Source organism: Marmota flaviventris, chromosome 4, assembly GCF_047511675.1.
Source record: "Marmota flaviventris isolate mMarFla1 chromosome 4, mMarFla1.hap1, whole genome shotgun sequence".
Classification (NCBI taxonomy): Eukaryota; Metazoa; Chordata; class Mammalia; order Rodentia; family Sciuridae; genus Marmota; species Marmota flaviventris.
The window spans coordinates 126826782-126842582 of NC_092501.1; the positions used below are offsets into that span (position 1 = coordinate 126826782).

Genomic DNA, 15801 nt, shown 5'->3' on the forward strand with positions numbered 1-15801 from the left:
TGGCCCACATTGAGGAATTGCTTCTGAGATCTCTGTTGTTTGACACGATTTCTTTGTTGATCCCTTTGAGATGCTGTCTAAGAACTGGATTCACTCAAAACTTTTAGAAATCTTATGTCTAATTTCTGCCAGTTTAACCCTGTCGCTGTTGGGTGGTTTTTGTGTGTGGAGCTGGGGATGAGTCAGCCCTGGGCTCTGTCCCATTGCCTGGGGCCACCTTCCCTTACTCCACTTCCTTTCTGAATGTGTGCCCCTGTGATTGGGTGCTGAACCATGGGCCTAGGTCCCGTGACTGTGGAGAGAGGAATGGGAAGCCAGGGGAATGGAGTGACACTGGGGACTTTGAAAAGCAGAGGAAGTTCAGGACAGATAGAAAGATAGAGCTGGGGTTTTCCTGGAGGCCCTTCCTTGCCTGTCTAGGTGAAGAGGATTATAAATTGTCCACAGAGGACAGGTGATGCCAGCCTATCCCACCACCCAGGGGCTGTCTCCAGAGACCCTGACTCCTGGAGGAACCAGGCGAGACCCAGGCAGGGAGCATCCCTCCTCAGTAATAGAGAACAGCAGGTCTCGAACACGGGGTGAGCCAAGGCTTCAGATTTATATGTGAGGGACACATACCTCACCCAGTTATTGAGGTCGTGGTTAGCTCTAATAAGTAGTCCCCCCATCTGCTGTTTGCAATTGTCCATGGTCAGCCATGGTCCAAAAATATTAATTATATTGAGTATTGAGTCATTCAAGAGAGAGAGATCACATTTACATAATTTTATTAATCTTATTACAGTTGTTCTATTTTATCATTTGTTATGGTTGTTATTATCTTACTGTGCCTAATTTATGAATTAAACTTTGTCACGTAGAGGAAAAAACATAGTGTGCATAGGGCTCGGTATTGTCCGTGGTTTCAGGCATCCACTAGGGACCTTGGAGGTACCTCTCTCTGATAAGGGGGTTTACTGAATTCTGAAATTAATTTTCCATAACATGTTTATGGTCTCCTTTGGTGTTGCTGGAACTGGAGATGATACTGACTTCCAAGACTGGGCCTTTTCATCTGACCAACGGGCAAAGTTCCCAGCTGTCCCAGTCCGTCAGCTCTTGTGCATTGTGGCTGTGGTGGCTGGAAACTCAGGATGTTGCTCCAGGAGCGTGGGGGGTCTTGTCCCTTCCTCATGGAGCACCACTTTCCTTTTTTAAACAAAAACAGCACCATGCCCCCGCCCCTCGGGCTGACTGCACTGGATTCCACCGACTGTTTTTCTACCCTACCCTGCTTATTTTTATTCACTTGGCTACTTTATTTTAGGGATTTGCAAAGCTTATTTTGGCAGGGGTGACACTTATTGTTTTATTTCTGGCTGTACAGCTTTCATGTGAATGCTTCAATTAAGAAGCGGACACGGGAGGGCATGGTTTTGGGGTTCCGGTTGGTTTGCTGCCTGGGAGTGTTTGCACAGAGCTTCAGTGGACCTGGCTCCCCACAGCAGCACTAGACCCCAGGGTGGGCTTCCAGCAAGAAAGGACAGTTCCCAGCTTGGGCTGGGTGGAGGACAGAGACCAGCCACACATGCTTGTCTTTCTGGAGAAAATACCAGGGACCTGGGCTGAGGTCACTTACTTTTAGGACAGAATTACGGAATGTTTTTAATGCCTGCTAACCAGCCACCTGAAGTGGGTCAGTTAACTTTTATTCCTTTTACAAATTATAAGCACATGAGCAACTGATCTTCCCTGTACTACAGTCCTACAGAGCCTGGTCATTAAAAGTTCAAGAAGGACTTTTGTGTCATACTGAGGCAGTTTAGTTCTTGACTCTGTTACTTGCTGGCTCCCCACATCCTTAGACAAGTTCTCTGCCCCTTGGTGTCTGCGCATAGTTTGGAATTGTAGTAACACCTGCTTCACCAGGTTCAGGTGAGGATCCAATGAGGAAGTAATAAAATGAATTTTCTATGCTCAGGGCCAGTTCAAAATACACAAAATTCCATTCCAGGCTAGACTGTTGTTGTTCCAATTGTCTCAGAAATTATCTGAGAAGGAAGGTGGAGTAAGAATTGACTCTAGCAATGATTTGGGTCTGGTTTCCTTTCTCAAATTAGGATAGCTGCTAAGGTATTTTCCTGGTGTCCCAAGTATACCCCTCCTGTGCACCCCCTGTCCCTAGGAGAGTGCCACCTGCTCAGGCCTGGTTTAGGTGGGGAAAGCTGACATAGGCCAGGTCCTCTCCTCCTCTGCGATTGCTGTAGAAGAGTGGGAATCAACTGCCCTATTGGGAATCTTGAGGTTGGAATCTCATCCTAAAGTTTCTGTCTGTAAGTCCCAGGTTTCAGGATTCTAAAAACCTCTCCAAGTGATTCCAGTGTGCTAATGAGGTTGAGAAACACTGGTCATGTATTTTATTTAGGGAAACAGCTCCTAAGCTGTTTCGTTGATAGTTCTACATCTTTATAATCGAGTTAGAGCAATACACACCAAAAATAAACACATTCTTTACCCATATTTGTCTCCAACTTTTAGAAGCTTGCCTGCTTTTGGGTCACTCATATCCTGTTGGGTTTTATCACAACCCTTGACCCCCACCGCACCCCAGTTTTTGCTGTCATTCAAGACAAGTATACCACTTGCCTTCTTAACATTTGCCTGTTACCTATGAGCTCTGAATGCTTTCGGTCTTTTCCTAGTAGGAAAACCTTCATTGCTTACACCTCCATGAGTCTGTAATCCTTAGAGGAGAGCAACGCCCTGCTGGGGATCTCTTGCTTTTGAAAGGGATCTGCCTTTCAAAGGCCAAGTTATGTCCTATGGGCAGTACTAACTGACCACCAGCTCAGGTCTTTAATTATAGCTAAGTCCTAAATTGATTTAATTCTTTTCTTCTTCCCCACCTCCTTCCATTTCTCCCTCCCTGGTCTTTCCCTCCTTTCCCTTTTCCCTTCTTCCATTAGACTTTATTTTATTTCCTTGTTTTCAGGTAACTAGAAACATTTTGAACATATTTCAGTGTAATCCCACCACCACCATTTGCAATAGGATTATCCCTTCCATATTATCAAGAGTCAAAGCATCTTAATCCAGACTGACTTTGCCTTCCTTTCTGGGCCTCTTCCCTACTGTGGGTTAGTCTGTTCCCAGAGATACAGGATGATTTCCACAGTAGCCTAAGTAAAGCATAGGAAAACAAACATACCCATTCTTTTTGCACTCTGTCTTCCAGTAACAAGGTTAACTGAGAATTAAATGATACCCAGACACAAGTAGAAAACACAAGCCATGTTTGAAAATCCATTCAGTGAAACAGTGTTTCCGTAACATTGGTCTGGTTAGCAGCTCAAGCCAGGGTTTCCACTTAGCAAGCTGTGTGTGGTCACTTCCAGAATTAAGCCCATCAGTGACATATTATTTGTAGTACTTTCCTTTTTGTATATGATGTTTATAACTTTCTTACTCTCTGAGCTTATACACAGACCATGTTTTTATTTTGGTTGTTTTGAACAAATCAAAATGCAGTGAAGATTTTGGTGTTTGTTTGTTTGTTTGTTTGTTTTTGGTGGGCCTCATGCACTCCAGGAAAATGCTCTACCACTGAGCCATATCCCCAGTCCCCTGCAGTGAAGATTTAATTGCTGTATCTTTCCAATAATATAGTGACAGGATTCATCATGGTCTTGTTGGCATTATTCCATGGAAAAATCGTGGTTTTGTGTAAGGAAATCAAACTTCAGTTACCCATGTGGCTTTGGACAAGTAACCCAAAGTGAGCCTCAGTTTCTTCGTCTATAGGTGGTGGTAATGGGCCCATACAGTGGTTTAAATGAAGTGCCCCCTCTGGTACTTGGGTGTCTGGCCTGCTGGTGAACCTTGCCAGATACTTCATCTCCCTTCCAGCCAATGTTTGGCTCTTTATTTGGACTTTTTAAAAAGCACATTTAGAGACATCCTGCCTTCTAGTTCATTCTGGGTTTGTCTCATCTTACTTTTCAAAGTTCAAATTCCTTGAAAACAGGCCTGTGTGATGGTTTTACGTTTCTGTAGAAACCATACACTTAGGAAATGTTGATGAACACATAAAGAATTCAACATTTAGTTAATTAACCTCAACAAAGACACAAGGAAAGCTTTCCTCTCTGTCTAACTTCAGCAATACTGACCTAGCCAACTATTTCTATATAGGCATTGAAAGACTGTGTATAGAGTGTGTAATGCAGTTTCTTTCCCTCTAATGTAGAAACTATGACACAACCCCAGGTTGATAGGTGGATAGAGATCTGCTCATTTGGTGGGTGACAAAGGCCTAGGCATGGCGGATGCCCACTACCATCACCTTATAACTTTATTTCTTTGTAATTCATAGCCTGACTTCTTTCAAAAAAGGGTTCCTGAAAAAGTACATACAAAATAGCACATCTAAAAACAGAAATTTAAGAGAGTGGATATAGTTAAAATGAGGAGGAAATTAAGGTTTTACCAAATGTACCACCTCTTCCCAATTTTAGGGAGGAGGACCAGTCCCATCTCTAGAGAGGCTCTGCCTGGCCCTCAGCACAGCCCCTGCTGCTGGGATGCAAGTCAAGCTGCCAGGAAGTAATTCTGGGAAGGAGAAAATGCTGAACTTTCCCCTGATATCTGGAGACTGTGGAAGAGAAGATAAGAAGGGAGGGAGAGCAAATAAAATCTGTATTCTAAATAGTCATAGCAGTACCAGATTATATGCCGCAGTAGTTTCTGTATGAGCTTGAGTGGAATTTTCTTCGCGTTGAACCTGAAGGAAACAACACATACATTTGTGTGTGTGGGGGGGGTCAGTTTTCCAGCTTTGTAGCACATGACAATCTCTGGGTCTAGGAAAGAATTTTAAGAGATTTCTGGAACTTTTTTCTGGTATGGTCCTAAACATGCGTGAAGGAAAGTTTGCTCTATTTTTCCTTTAATTTAATGAGATTCACTACATAGTTTGCTCTGTCTCCTTAACCCTTTTAAAATGAAATACCATTTTTTTTTCGTGTATGTAGATAAAGAGTAGGGATGCTGTGGATAAAGAAAATGTGGAATTTTATTCAGCCATCAAGAAGAAGGGAATTGTGTCATTTGCAGGAAAATGAAATGGAACTTGAGAACATTATGTTAAACAAAATAAGCCAGACTCAGAAGGGTCTGTATATTTTCTCTCATATGTGGAAGCTAGAGAGGAAGAAGAAAAAGAAAGGTGGGTTGGGGAGATTCATGAAAATCCAAGGCAGATCAGTAGAGTACAGGAAAGGGACTAGGGGAGGGAAAAGGGAAATACTGGGGAATGATATTGGCCAAATTATAGTCTTATGTCGTGAGTTTGAGAATAAGTAACAACAAAGCTCACCGTTATGTACAGTTATAATGAACCAATAAAAAATATGGGAATTAAAATAAGGATGTTGATAGGAAGATCTGTTGTTTAAAAAAGATTATGTGTATATGATTATGTGTGTATGCATATATATATGTATATGTATATATACATACACATATGCAGATTATATGTTTTAATAATATATATATATTACATATCATATATTTAATCTGATAAGCAGTGCATTCAGGTTTCTGAAGGTACAAACGAATCCACAGTGAGAAGTCATCTTCCTCCTCAATCCTGTCCTCCCAGCCAGAGATTTTCTCTCTAGAAACAACAATTTTTACCAGTCTCTTGTATAACTGTGAAGTGATAATTTATAGCTAAATAATTGTAGAAATATCCATAAAAACCCATAGAGAGCTGCTTCGTTCATTTTAGTGCCTGTGTGGAATTAGTGTTGCATTATAGAGTTTGATGCTTAAGGTTACATTCCATCATGTGAAATGGAATTCTTGATAGTATGTATTGGTTGATTTAACCTCAGTGTTATTTGTGCTATTTATCAATGGTATATTAATATTTAACCAGCCCTCTACTGATATTTAAAGTGCTTTCTATTTTATACTGTTTCAAACTGCTAAAAAGAATGTGTTATTTGCATATATATATTTGTAGATAAAAAAAAGATTTCTAGGTTGAAGTGCATGCACATTTGTAATTTCTTATTCTGTGTACTTAAGGTATACAACCAGTATTTTGATAAATGTGTACATAGTGAAATGGGAACTAGAGTCAAGTAAATTAAGATATGTGTCATCTTGCATAGATATGTGTGGTAAGGCTACCTAAAATCTACTCAGCAAATTTCTAATTTGCAGTGTATTATGAACCGTTGTCTCAGGTGGCACGGTCCACCTCTAGACGTATTCATCCTATATACCTGCGACTTTATACCTTTGATTTAACCTCTGTTTCCTCTTGACCCCTTCCATTTGTAATTTTGATTGACATTGCTAAACTGTCTTCATTTCCATATCCCTCTTTCACCATGTCCTCTGCACTGTTTTATAATTAAATAATATCTCACATTTTTAATTCAAATTTTTAATTTAGATTTTAAAAGTTTTAAACAGTGTCTTTATCAATTTTAAAAATATTTTTTAGTCCCCTAGAGGTGAAAAATACTATCCCATGCAGCTGTAATTTCTATTCCTCTATTTCAGTTAAGGTCTGTCATATTTTTTTTCCCTAAGCTTAGGAGTCATTTGTGTTTCCTCTTCTGTAAGCCTGGTGGTTTTTTATTTTATTTTATTTTAATTTTGTGTTCAGACTCATTCTTTCTTTTTTGGGCAGTGCTGGGATGGAACCCAGGGCCTCAATCATGTAGACAAATGCTATTATCACTGAGCTACTCCCCAGTCTTATTCTTATTGACGGTTGCAGGTCTTTACATTTATAAAAGATCAACTTGTTAGGTTTATAAATTGAAGGATTTCCCATCTGCCACCCCTCCCCTATTTTTGATTATCATCTGTATTTATGGTAAAGTTTGTTGTAAAACTGTAAGTTTTCACTTTTATATGTCAAATATTTCAGACTGGCTTTATGCTATTCACAGGAAGGCTTTCCCCATCTTAAGATCATTGACAGGTTTCCCATGTGTTGTAATAACTTCACTTTTCACAATGTGAAGCATTTGATTCATCTAGGATTAATAGAGATTAAAGTTGTGTGAGGTGTACAATAATCTTTCTTTTTTGTTTTTGTTTGTTTCAGATGGCTGTCTGGTTTTCTCATATTATTTACTGAACTCACATCTTATCCCTTCATTGCATCACTGATTTCCAGACATATGTATCTTTGACCCATCTCCTGTCTTTGTAATTTGTACCATTGAGATTTCCACAGTGCCTTACCATGTGTATTTAATGTTCAGGAGAGATGATTCCCTTCAGTGTTCTTCTTTTTAGAGAGACATCTCACTATTTTTGCACGATTTTACCATGTGGGTTTAGGATCAACTTTTCTAATAACTGCAAATTAGAAAATAATCTATGCTTTTAAAATTAGGAGTGCATTAAATTATATAGACATAATTTAAAGATAACTTGACACATTTTTTTTTTACTTTTTAAAAATTTTTTTAAAGTCATTTGGGACTTTGTACATAGAATTTTAACAACACAAGAATTTACTTTTAAAAAAATTGCACATCCATACAACTATAGGACATTAAGCTACAGAACTTGACACATTTTTGATGCTGAGTCTTTTTTTTTAGTCGTATTTAAAAACATGGAGTATCTTTTTAGTGGGCTTGACTTTTGAGTTGCATATTAAAGTTTCATTCATATAACCTTTGCCCATTTCTTATGATTTTCTAAGTATTTTACCCTCTAGCTATTATCTTTTTTAAAAAAAATTATTATTTTTTTTAGTTGGAGGTGGACATAATACCTTTATTTTATTTATTTATATGTGGTGCTGAGGATCGAACCCAGGGCCTCACACATCCTAAGCAAGCACTCTACCACCGAGCCACAACCTCTGCCCCTTTAGCTATTAACTTCTGTTCTAGTTGGTGTATGTAAAGACTATTGTTTCAGCACATTAATTTTCTCCTGTGTATCTTTATAAAATTCTTATATCATTTATAACAGGTTTTTCTCTTGGTACTCTTGCATTTTTCCAAGAAAACAATCATATTATCTGCAAATAATGATAATTCTGTATTCTCCATTACAATTTTGATTTTTCTTTCTTTTCTTCATCTCATGTCTTTGACTAGTGCTATTTAAACGATAACACAAATTAGTAGTAAGAGTAGTAGTGAAGTCTTATCTTGACTTTACAGTAACATTACTAGTCTTTTACGATTTAAAGTAATTTAAAGCATTATCTCTGTCATTTATGTAGGTGTGTGAGTGTGTGTAAAAGAAATAGCCAACTGTTCTCCTTTTTTAAGCAATTGAATGTAAATGTTCTAAAACTTATACACGGTGATAAATGCACCGCTCAGTAAAATTACCAGAGATTGAATTTTAAAAGCTGCGAATGATTAAATTTTTGATATATAAAATATATTTTAATAAGAAAGAAAGAATGAACATAGTACTTTATCAAATGTATCCATGGAGACAATCATATGCTATTTCATTTTTGTTCCATTTATATGGTGAATTGTTTTAATATGATACTTATATTCCAAGAGTGAAGTCCACTTTTTCATAGTATATTGATATTTTTATGTGCTGTTCAAATCTGTTTGCTAATTAAAAAAATATTCAGTAGTTAATGGATCTTTATTTATTTGTAGGCAGTGCTGAGAATCGAACCCAGTACCTCACACATGCTAGGCAAGTGCTCTACCACTGAGCCACAACCCTAGCCCAATTTGCTAATTTTTTAAATCCAGGATTTATATCAGTATTTAAAGGAGAGATTGGAATGCAGTTTCCCTTTTGTGTGCCTTCTTTGTTGGATGATAGTATCATCTTTTAAATATAAATTTGGAAACTTTCCTTCTTTTATATATGGTTTGGAATAGATTAAATATTACCAGAATCATTCCTTCAAAGTTTTTTACATTTCCCCCTGTGAATCCATTTAGTTCTGTTTCTGTTTATTTGTGCATTTGTTTATGAAAGGATGATCCGAAAAGGGAGATCTTTGACTTGTTTTATCTGTGGTATTAACCTGTTTAAGTTTTTTTTTTTTAATTTTTAAATTTATTTTTTAGTAGTAGTTAGACACACTATCTTTATTTATTTATTTTTATGTAGTGCTGAGGCTAGAACCCAAATAATGATAATTATTTGGCCTCACATGTGCTAGGCGAGCTCTCTACCGCTAAGTCACAATCCCAGCCCCTGTTTAAGTTTTTGATGTGTCTTCCCCTATTAGTCAGGATGTAGTTATTTAAGTATATGATCCCTGTTACTTACTGGACATCTTTCATTAATATTGTTGAGACCCTCCTAATACAGGACAGGAAAAGGTGCTCTTTAATTGTTGAGTTACTGTTTTCAAAAGCGGTGGTTCTTTCCCTGGGGTACTTGACATCTACCATTTCCAGATGTGGATTCGGGACTCTTCCGTTGTTCTATTGTTGGGGTGGTGATGCTATAAACCACACTGTTTGTTCACCTTGTTCTGCAGATCATCCTTATACACTTGGCTAGTGGACGCCTATTTTCCTGGTGGCATGCTGCAGACATAGTGCTCTTTTTTTTAAAAAAAATTATTTTTTAGTTGTAGTTAGGCACAATACTTTTATTTATTTTTATGTGGTGCTGAGAATTGAACCTAAGGCCTCACACGTGCTAGGCAAGCGCTCTACCACAACCTTAGTCACAGTGTTGATTCTTGATAGACACATGATTGGTTTATCTCAGCCTTGGACAGGATAGGTACTCAGTAATTCCAGTGAAGAAATATTTAGTGTCTGATATGTGTTCATTTTCAGATTATCTTAGAGACATGTTCCTTGCATATAGAGGAGTTGATATACTGAATTAATAATTATAGTTCAGCTACTTGGGGGACCAAAAAAGAGAATTGCTGAAGTCTGGGCAACACAGCAAGATCCCAACTTAAAAAAAAAAAAATTATGGTAAAGGTATGTATTCAGAAGTATTAAAGGGTACAGTTATGTATCCTCTACTAGGGTAGAAGGAATTTGAGACAGATTTTAGATAGAGTTAAAAAGTTCCCCCATCTTTATGTGCTTGGTTTTGCAAATTAATTGAGAAAGCTAAAACGTCTTAGCAGTACTTTTGCTTTTCGATACACTGTGTGTTTGAATTTGGCTAGAAAATACACATTACAGTACCACACAGGTGTGAAACATGATGATGTTGATCTAAATTTACATTATAATGTTAAGAGAAATAGTATTATTCGTTGATAAGAGTATATTGAGGAGTATATATATATATATGTTGAAGATTAATTGACCAAATATTCTGTCCTTTTCTCACAGATTTATCTAAAAACAGACTGGTTGAAGTTCCAATGGAATTGTGCCATTTTGTATCACTGGAAATTCTTAATCTGTATCACAATTGTATCAGAGTCATTCCTGAGGCCATCATTAATCTGCAGATGCTGACCTACTTAAACTTGAGGTAGGTTAATTAAATTCAATGGCGAAATACAACATAATCATGCTTTCATTTCTTTTGTGTTTTTCCTCTTTATAACCCGTGATCACTCTTTGAAGTAAATCACACAAAGATCATTGAATAAACATCTTCTGTAATAAATTTGTAGGGACTTTAATTTGTTCTTGGTGCTAGACTTCCCTGACAAATGTCAATATGACATCTTTTCTTTTTGTTTTGGTTTTTTAAGAATCACATAAGATAGTTTATACTATTTGTCTGATTGATGCTTTTCAGGTTGGTAGGTATATTGTCTTCATACATTCCTGTAAGATTTTGGAGAATGAAGGGTAAAGGAAATGAAAAATAATTTGAGAGTTGAGACAAATCAGGGGCAAGGAAAAAAAAAAGGCTTTATTGGTCTTTGGGGACTCTTGGTACCATTGTCCTTGCTGCTTAGTAATGATTGAGCCTGTTCACTTGAAAAAAGTTGAGGAGGAGTACTGAGCTACTGTAACCAGATATAAGGTTTGATGTCTGTAGACATCAATTAGGTCAGTGTTTGCTGAGAATGGTTTGGTAGTCCGTGTTGACTTACTGATTATGCAGAACACAGTAAATCATGTTAATGCCTCTGAAGTTAGGAAAATCAGTTATTTTAAGGCTTTGGTTTTACACTTTGCAGTTGGATGTTCTGATCAGATTCTGGCTCCTTGTCTCCTAAATTCTTGCTTTACATATAGGATTTCAGGAGAGGGAGGAGAGGATTTTTTTTTTTTCATCTCTCTCTCGCTTATAAAAATAAGGATAAGTTCTCAGGTTCTAGCCGGAGTGTAGCCTTTCTCATGTCAGTTGTATCATCTTGGAGTTTAAAGGATAGCACCTGTTAGCCTTGCTTGTGCTGTGTAACAAATCTACTTTAAAGTTCAAAATTCCCATTGAACCAGGTATGGTAGTCATTTTATAATAGATAATAATGCCAATGGTTTTTCATTTGGTTTGGTTTGCTTTTTATTTTAGTTACTGAATCATGGATTTTCTATTGCTTTCGTTGCAGTCAAAAAATGGGTTTCTATTACATTTCCCATAAAAGTGCATGTTTTTTTTGTCAGAGTTGAAAAAAGCTCTAGACATGTTTATGAATTGTCCTAATTTTGGTAAATAAGAAGTAAGTTATTGGAGATGAAGTTTATTGGATGTATTTATAATTTGGAGTCTTATCTAATCTTTGCTTCTGTAGATTTCTAATTTATCTGATCATTATAAGTTTTCTTGCAATTTCTGCCTCAGCAGGATGTTAGTTATCTTGGAATTGCCTGGTGAAGCCAGCATAGTGGTGTCTGTAGATTTTGGTTCAGTGTCTCCCCAAGACATTTGGTCCTCTAATCCCAACCCACAGAGGGGAACCATTTCAAAAGCACATTGCAGTTGGTCTGTTTACACGCCCCCTTAAGCTGCATGTTTACTCCTAGAAGCCCTGCATGTAATAGACTTAACCTTGCATTGTATATTAAGTCCATATGTACTGAGAAATCTTGGTGGATAGATGACATTTTTTTTCTAGAGTGACACAAACTATAAAATTTAAAAACACAAGATAATCTAAACTTAATGTGTTTTTAAGACATGATAAATGTTTGGGTTTTTTTTACTGATAATTTTCATATTGCACCTAGTTGAGAGTAGAAGATTATTACTGTCTTCAGATCGATAGAATGACTATATTGGAATATGGATCTCAGAATTATTTATGAAAAGACCGGAGAAGAGCTGCAGAAGCATTGACAGAGGAGTCATTGACGATGCCCAAGAAAACTATGTAGTGCATTAGAAACAGAGTTTTATGATAAATCTGTAGGTAATGGAAAAGAGAAAGAAATAAAGGGACAATTCAGCATCCAACTCTTGAAATTTTATTTGTCTTTTTAAAAATTTTTATTATTGGTTGTTCAAAACATTACATAGTTCTTGACATATCATATTTCATACATTTGATTCAAGTGGGTTATGAACTCCCATTTTTACACCGTATACAGATTGCAGAATCACATTGGTTACACATTAATTTCATGTTTACTTCTTTCTTTTCCTATTTGTTTTGATAATTTTTGGTTTTGTTTTGCTTTTCTTTGTTCACATTTCCTACTTCTAATGTGACCATATATAAGGCCTTTTCTCTTGTGTAGGATCTTATGTTCTTTGAAGGAATTTGATGACTACTTGGAGAAAAAAATAAGAAAGAGTCTCTCTCTTACATCCCAAATAGATTGTGTAAGGGATATGAAAAAATACATGAATAGCTTCTGAACTTTTTAAAAGCAGATGCTAATTATTTTTGATATCTCCTATAAAATTTACTGCCTGAAAATAAACCTGTAAAGTTAAAATAGAATTAAGGGCAAGCTTTAAAGGAATCAGGAAGATTGTCATTTTGTGTTATTGATTTACATGTGTTTTAATTCCTGGTTGACCACTGCATTTAGTTGAGCCATTTTTTCTCTAGGAATTGGACCTTAAAATTGAGTTATTTCTCAGTTTGGGAGTGATTTGAGATAGAATGCAGTAGAACTCCTGCCTGAAAGATTTATTTGTGACTTCTGAAATAGGAGGCGACTGTCACATCTCTTTACTTGCAAATATGTATTAGTATCTAGGCAATACTGGTGGCATCTGATTAAATTGTTAAGTCTAAGATGTTCGGTAATATCTTCCACATGATAGTATTGTCTGTGAGTTCTTCGGATCCTTACACTGTCACCCTCCCCGCCCCCATCCCAGCTGTCCCCAATCTGGTAACCAGGAGGCGTGCAGAATAACTTGGTACTTGTGTGTGATTGTGACATAAGCCTCCTCCATGACAATTAGGGTTGGTCATTGTGATCCCCTGTGCCCTTCATGAATATTAACAGAATGAAATGTATTTCTTCTTGGGCATGGTGTAGGGTATTGGTGGACTTGGTTAACTTTTGGTCTTTGGGGACAGGCTGCCCATCCTTTTGCTTGAAGAGGAAACAGAGACTCAGGATGCTGCAGGCACACGGTGGAGGAGCTACTGTGTTGCCTTTAATTCATTTTTGTCCCATAATTGTTATATATGGCAAAGAAAGAAGCTTATATTCATGATCAAAGTATATAATCAAAACCTCACATTGTTGTTAATTTAGTTATATTGGGGAAGTCTGAATAAATTGCAAAAACATTAAAGAAGTAACATAAATTATTTTTGAATCCATACTTGTAAGGAAGATTATATCAAAGAAAGCACATCCTGAAAGACCTTTAACAAATAGGCCAACTGATCCAATTCTATAAGTAGCTTGAAATATTTTCTATAGAACTGAAGATTTTCCCTCTTAGTTCTGTTAATTAGGAAGAAAGATTTTTTTTAGATAAAATAGTGCAGAGGCTGCTTTTCCAATTTCCACAGTGTTTCTGTATGTATACTGGGTCTGTTTTTTTGTGGTCCTAAACTCAAACCCAGGACATCTTGCATGCAAAGCACTCTACCACTTGAGCTACCTCTACAACCCCAGTCTGTGAACTTAAAATTTCTTTTCACCCAAGAAATCACATGTAGAAACTACTAATTTTGAACATTCCAAGGTAGGAGTGATGCATAGAAAGATTTTTGAATTTATTGGAAACATTTGAAGTTGATTATACCCTCTGAGATATCTTGTATTCTAGCAAACAGCCATAAATATTTGATGGTGATGGTGATAATAGTGATGATGATGATAATGAGGAATGGGGATGTCACTGCTTGCTCAATCTTGGCTGACATGCTGTCTCAGAAATGTCATCTGTAAATGTCAAATGGTTGCTTGGTGCCAACAGCTTTATCCATGTCTTAAGCTAGAGATGGGTTTAATTTGCAACTTAAAAATAATCTTCATCATGAAATGCTGTTAAAAACACTTGTTTTCCACATTTTCTCACATAATGGAAATGTTCTATTTGTGGAAAATATTGATTTATTGCTGTTTATGTAGCATGTGTTTAAAGGATGTAGGCTTTTAATCTTTGCTTCTTGGTATTCACAACAAAAAGTTATGTTAGTTTAGTATATGTGCCACTGTGTCTCTTCCTGTTATAAAGTATCTTAATCCAAGAAACACAGCCAAGAGCAATAAAAATGATTAAGCAAGACTGGTTCCTATATAGGAACAAACACTTTGAACCTGAAACCCACAGGAAAGCCTCACAAAGTTTAAAATCTATTTTAAGGCGTTGGAAAGGTTTTTGTTGATGAGTCTCATGAAGAAAATATACCTTAGGACAATAACATGACCCAGAGTAGCAAAACTCTTGGCAACCATTGGCATGTTGTGAATCTAAAATAGGGACCTTGGTTTCAAAGTCTCATCTCAGAGAAGTTCCAAGACAGGGCTGCCAAAAAATGAAAGTTCGTTATAGAACTTTGGTAAGGTTTTTGGTTTCTGTGGGGGAAACTGGCCCAGCTAGGTCTGGCTTGTTCATGAGAAGCTCCTATCTGTCCCTGCCTGTTGGGACTGGGTTCTGAGACATGGCTTGAAAAGAAGGCAGTTTCTTACACAAACTGTTATCACACCATAAAAGGAATGTGTTTTGGCCGCTTTCTCTGCAGCCTGGTATCCTTTTTGGCTGCTAAACAATGTGCAGAAAGAGCCAACTTCCTGATGGTTGTCTAACCTGTAGGCCCACATTCTTCTGGGACTCATTCTGATAAATAATCTTTAATTCTCAGAATATCACTCACTATTTGAAGGATCCTGCGCATGACGGTTGCTTTAGAAAACACAGGTTTTATGTTTTTGTGTGCTTGTTTTGTTTTTGTGAGCCAAAAATTAATTTTCATTGTTCCCTCTCCCCATGCTGACATTTCTAAAGAAGCTATCCAAGGCAAGATAGCGTTTCTTCTTTCTAGAAAACGAGAAAATTGATGTTGTCTCCTAAACTGGAAAAGGGGGAGGAGTTTTGTTCAATTCAACACAAACTTATATCCCACATCCTTTTGTGAAGATTTTATCTCATTCAAAGGCAAAATGAGAAGACTATGTCTATGTTATGTTTTGGAGCTGGTCTTTGATAGCCAGGTTAATCTTGTGAAATGCCAGATGATGGGAAAGACACCAAAACACAGTGAGCCATATTGGAATTTGAAAGTATTAATCTTAAAAATTGGAAATAGATTTTCATAGGATGGCAGTGTCCACTCTACACACGTGGCTGGTCACACATGGATTAGGTCTTATCTTTTCTAGTGTTCCTCAGTCATTTGCTTCCCAGGTGAACCCTATAGCCAATAGTCTCTAAAAAAATTTAATCGTTTATAGATCATTGTGCCTGTTAAATTCGGTCCATTGGCATTGGTAGCTGATGGGCTTT

General features: G+C 37.0%; 1 protein-coding gene across 1 annotated transcript in view; it reads left to right on the top strand.

The window, feature by feature from the left end:
- Lrch1 (leucine rich repeats and calponin homology domain containing 1) overlaps positions 1–15801 on the top strand; it is a 184604-nt gene that overhangs the window by 82017 nt on the left and 86786 nt on the right. The window contains exon 2 of the mRNA XM_027928892.2: positions 10314–10458. Coding sequence (XP_027784693.2) covers positions 10314–10458 — 145 coding nt within the window. The remainder of the gene's footprint in view (positions 1–10313; positions 10459–15801) is intronic.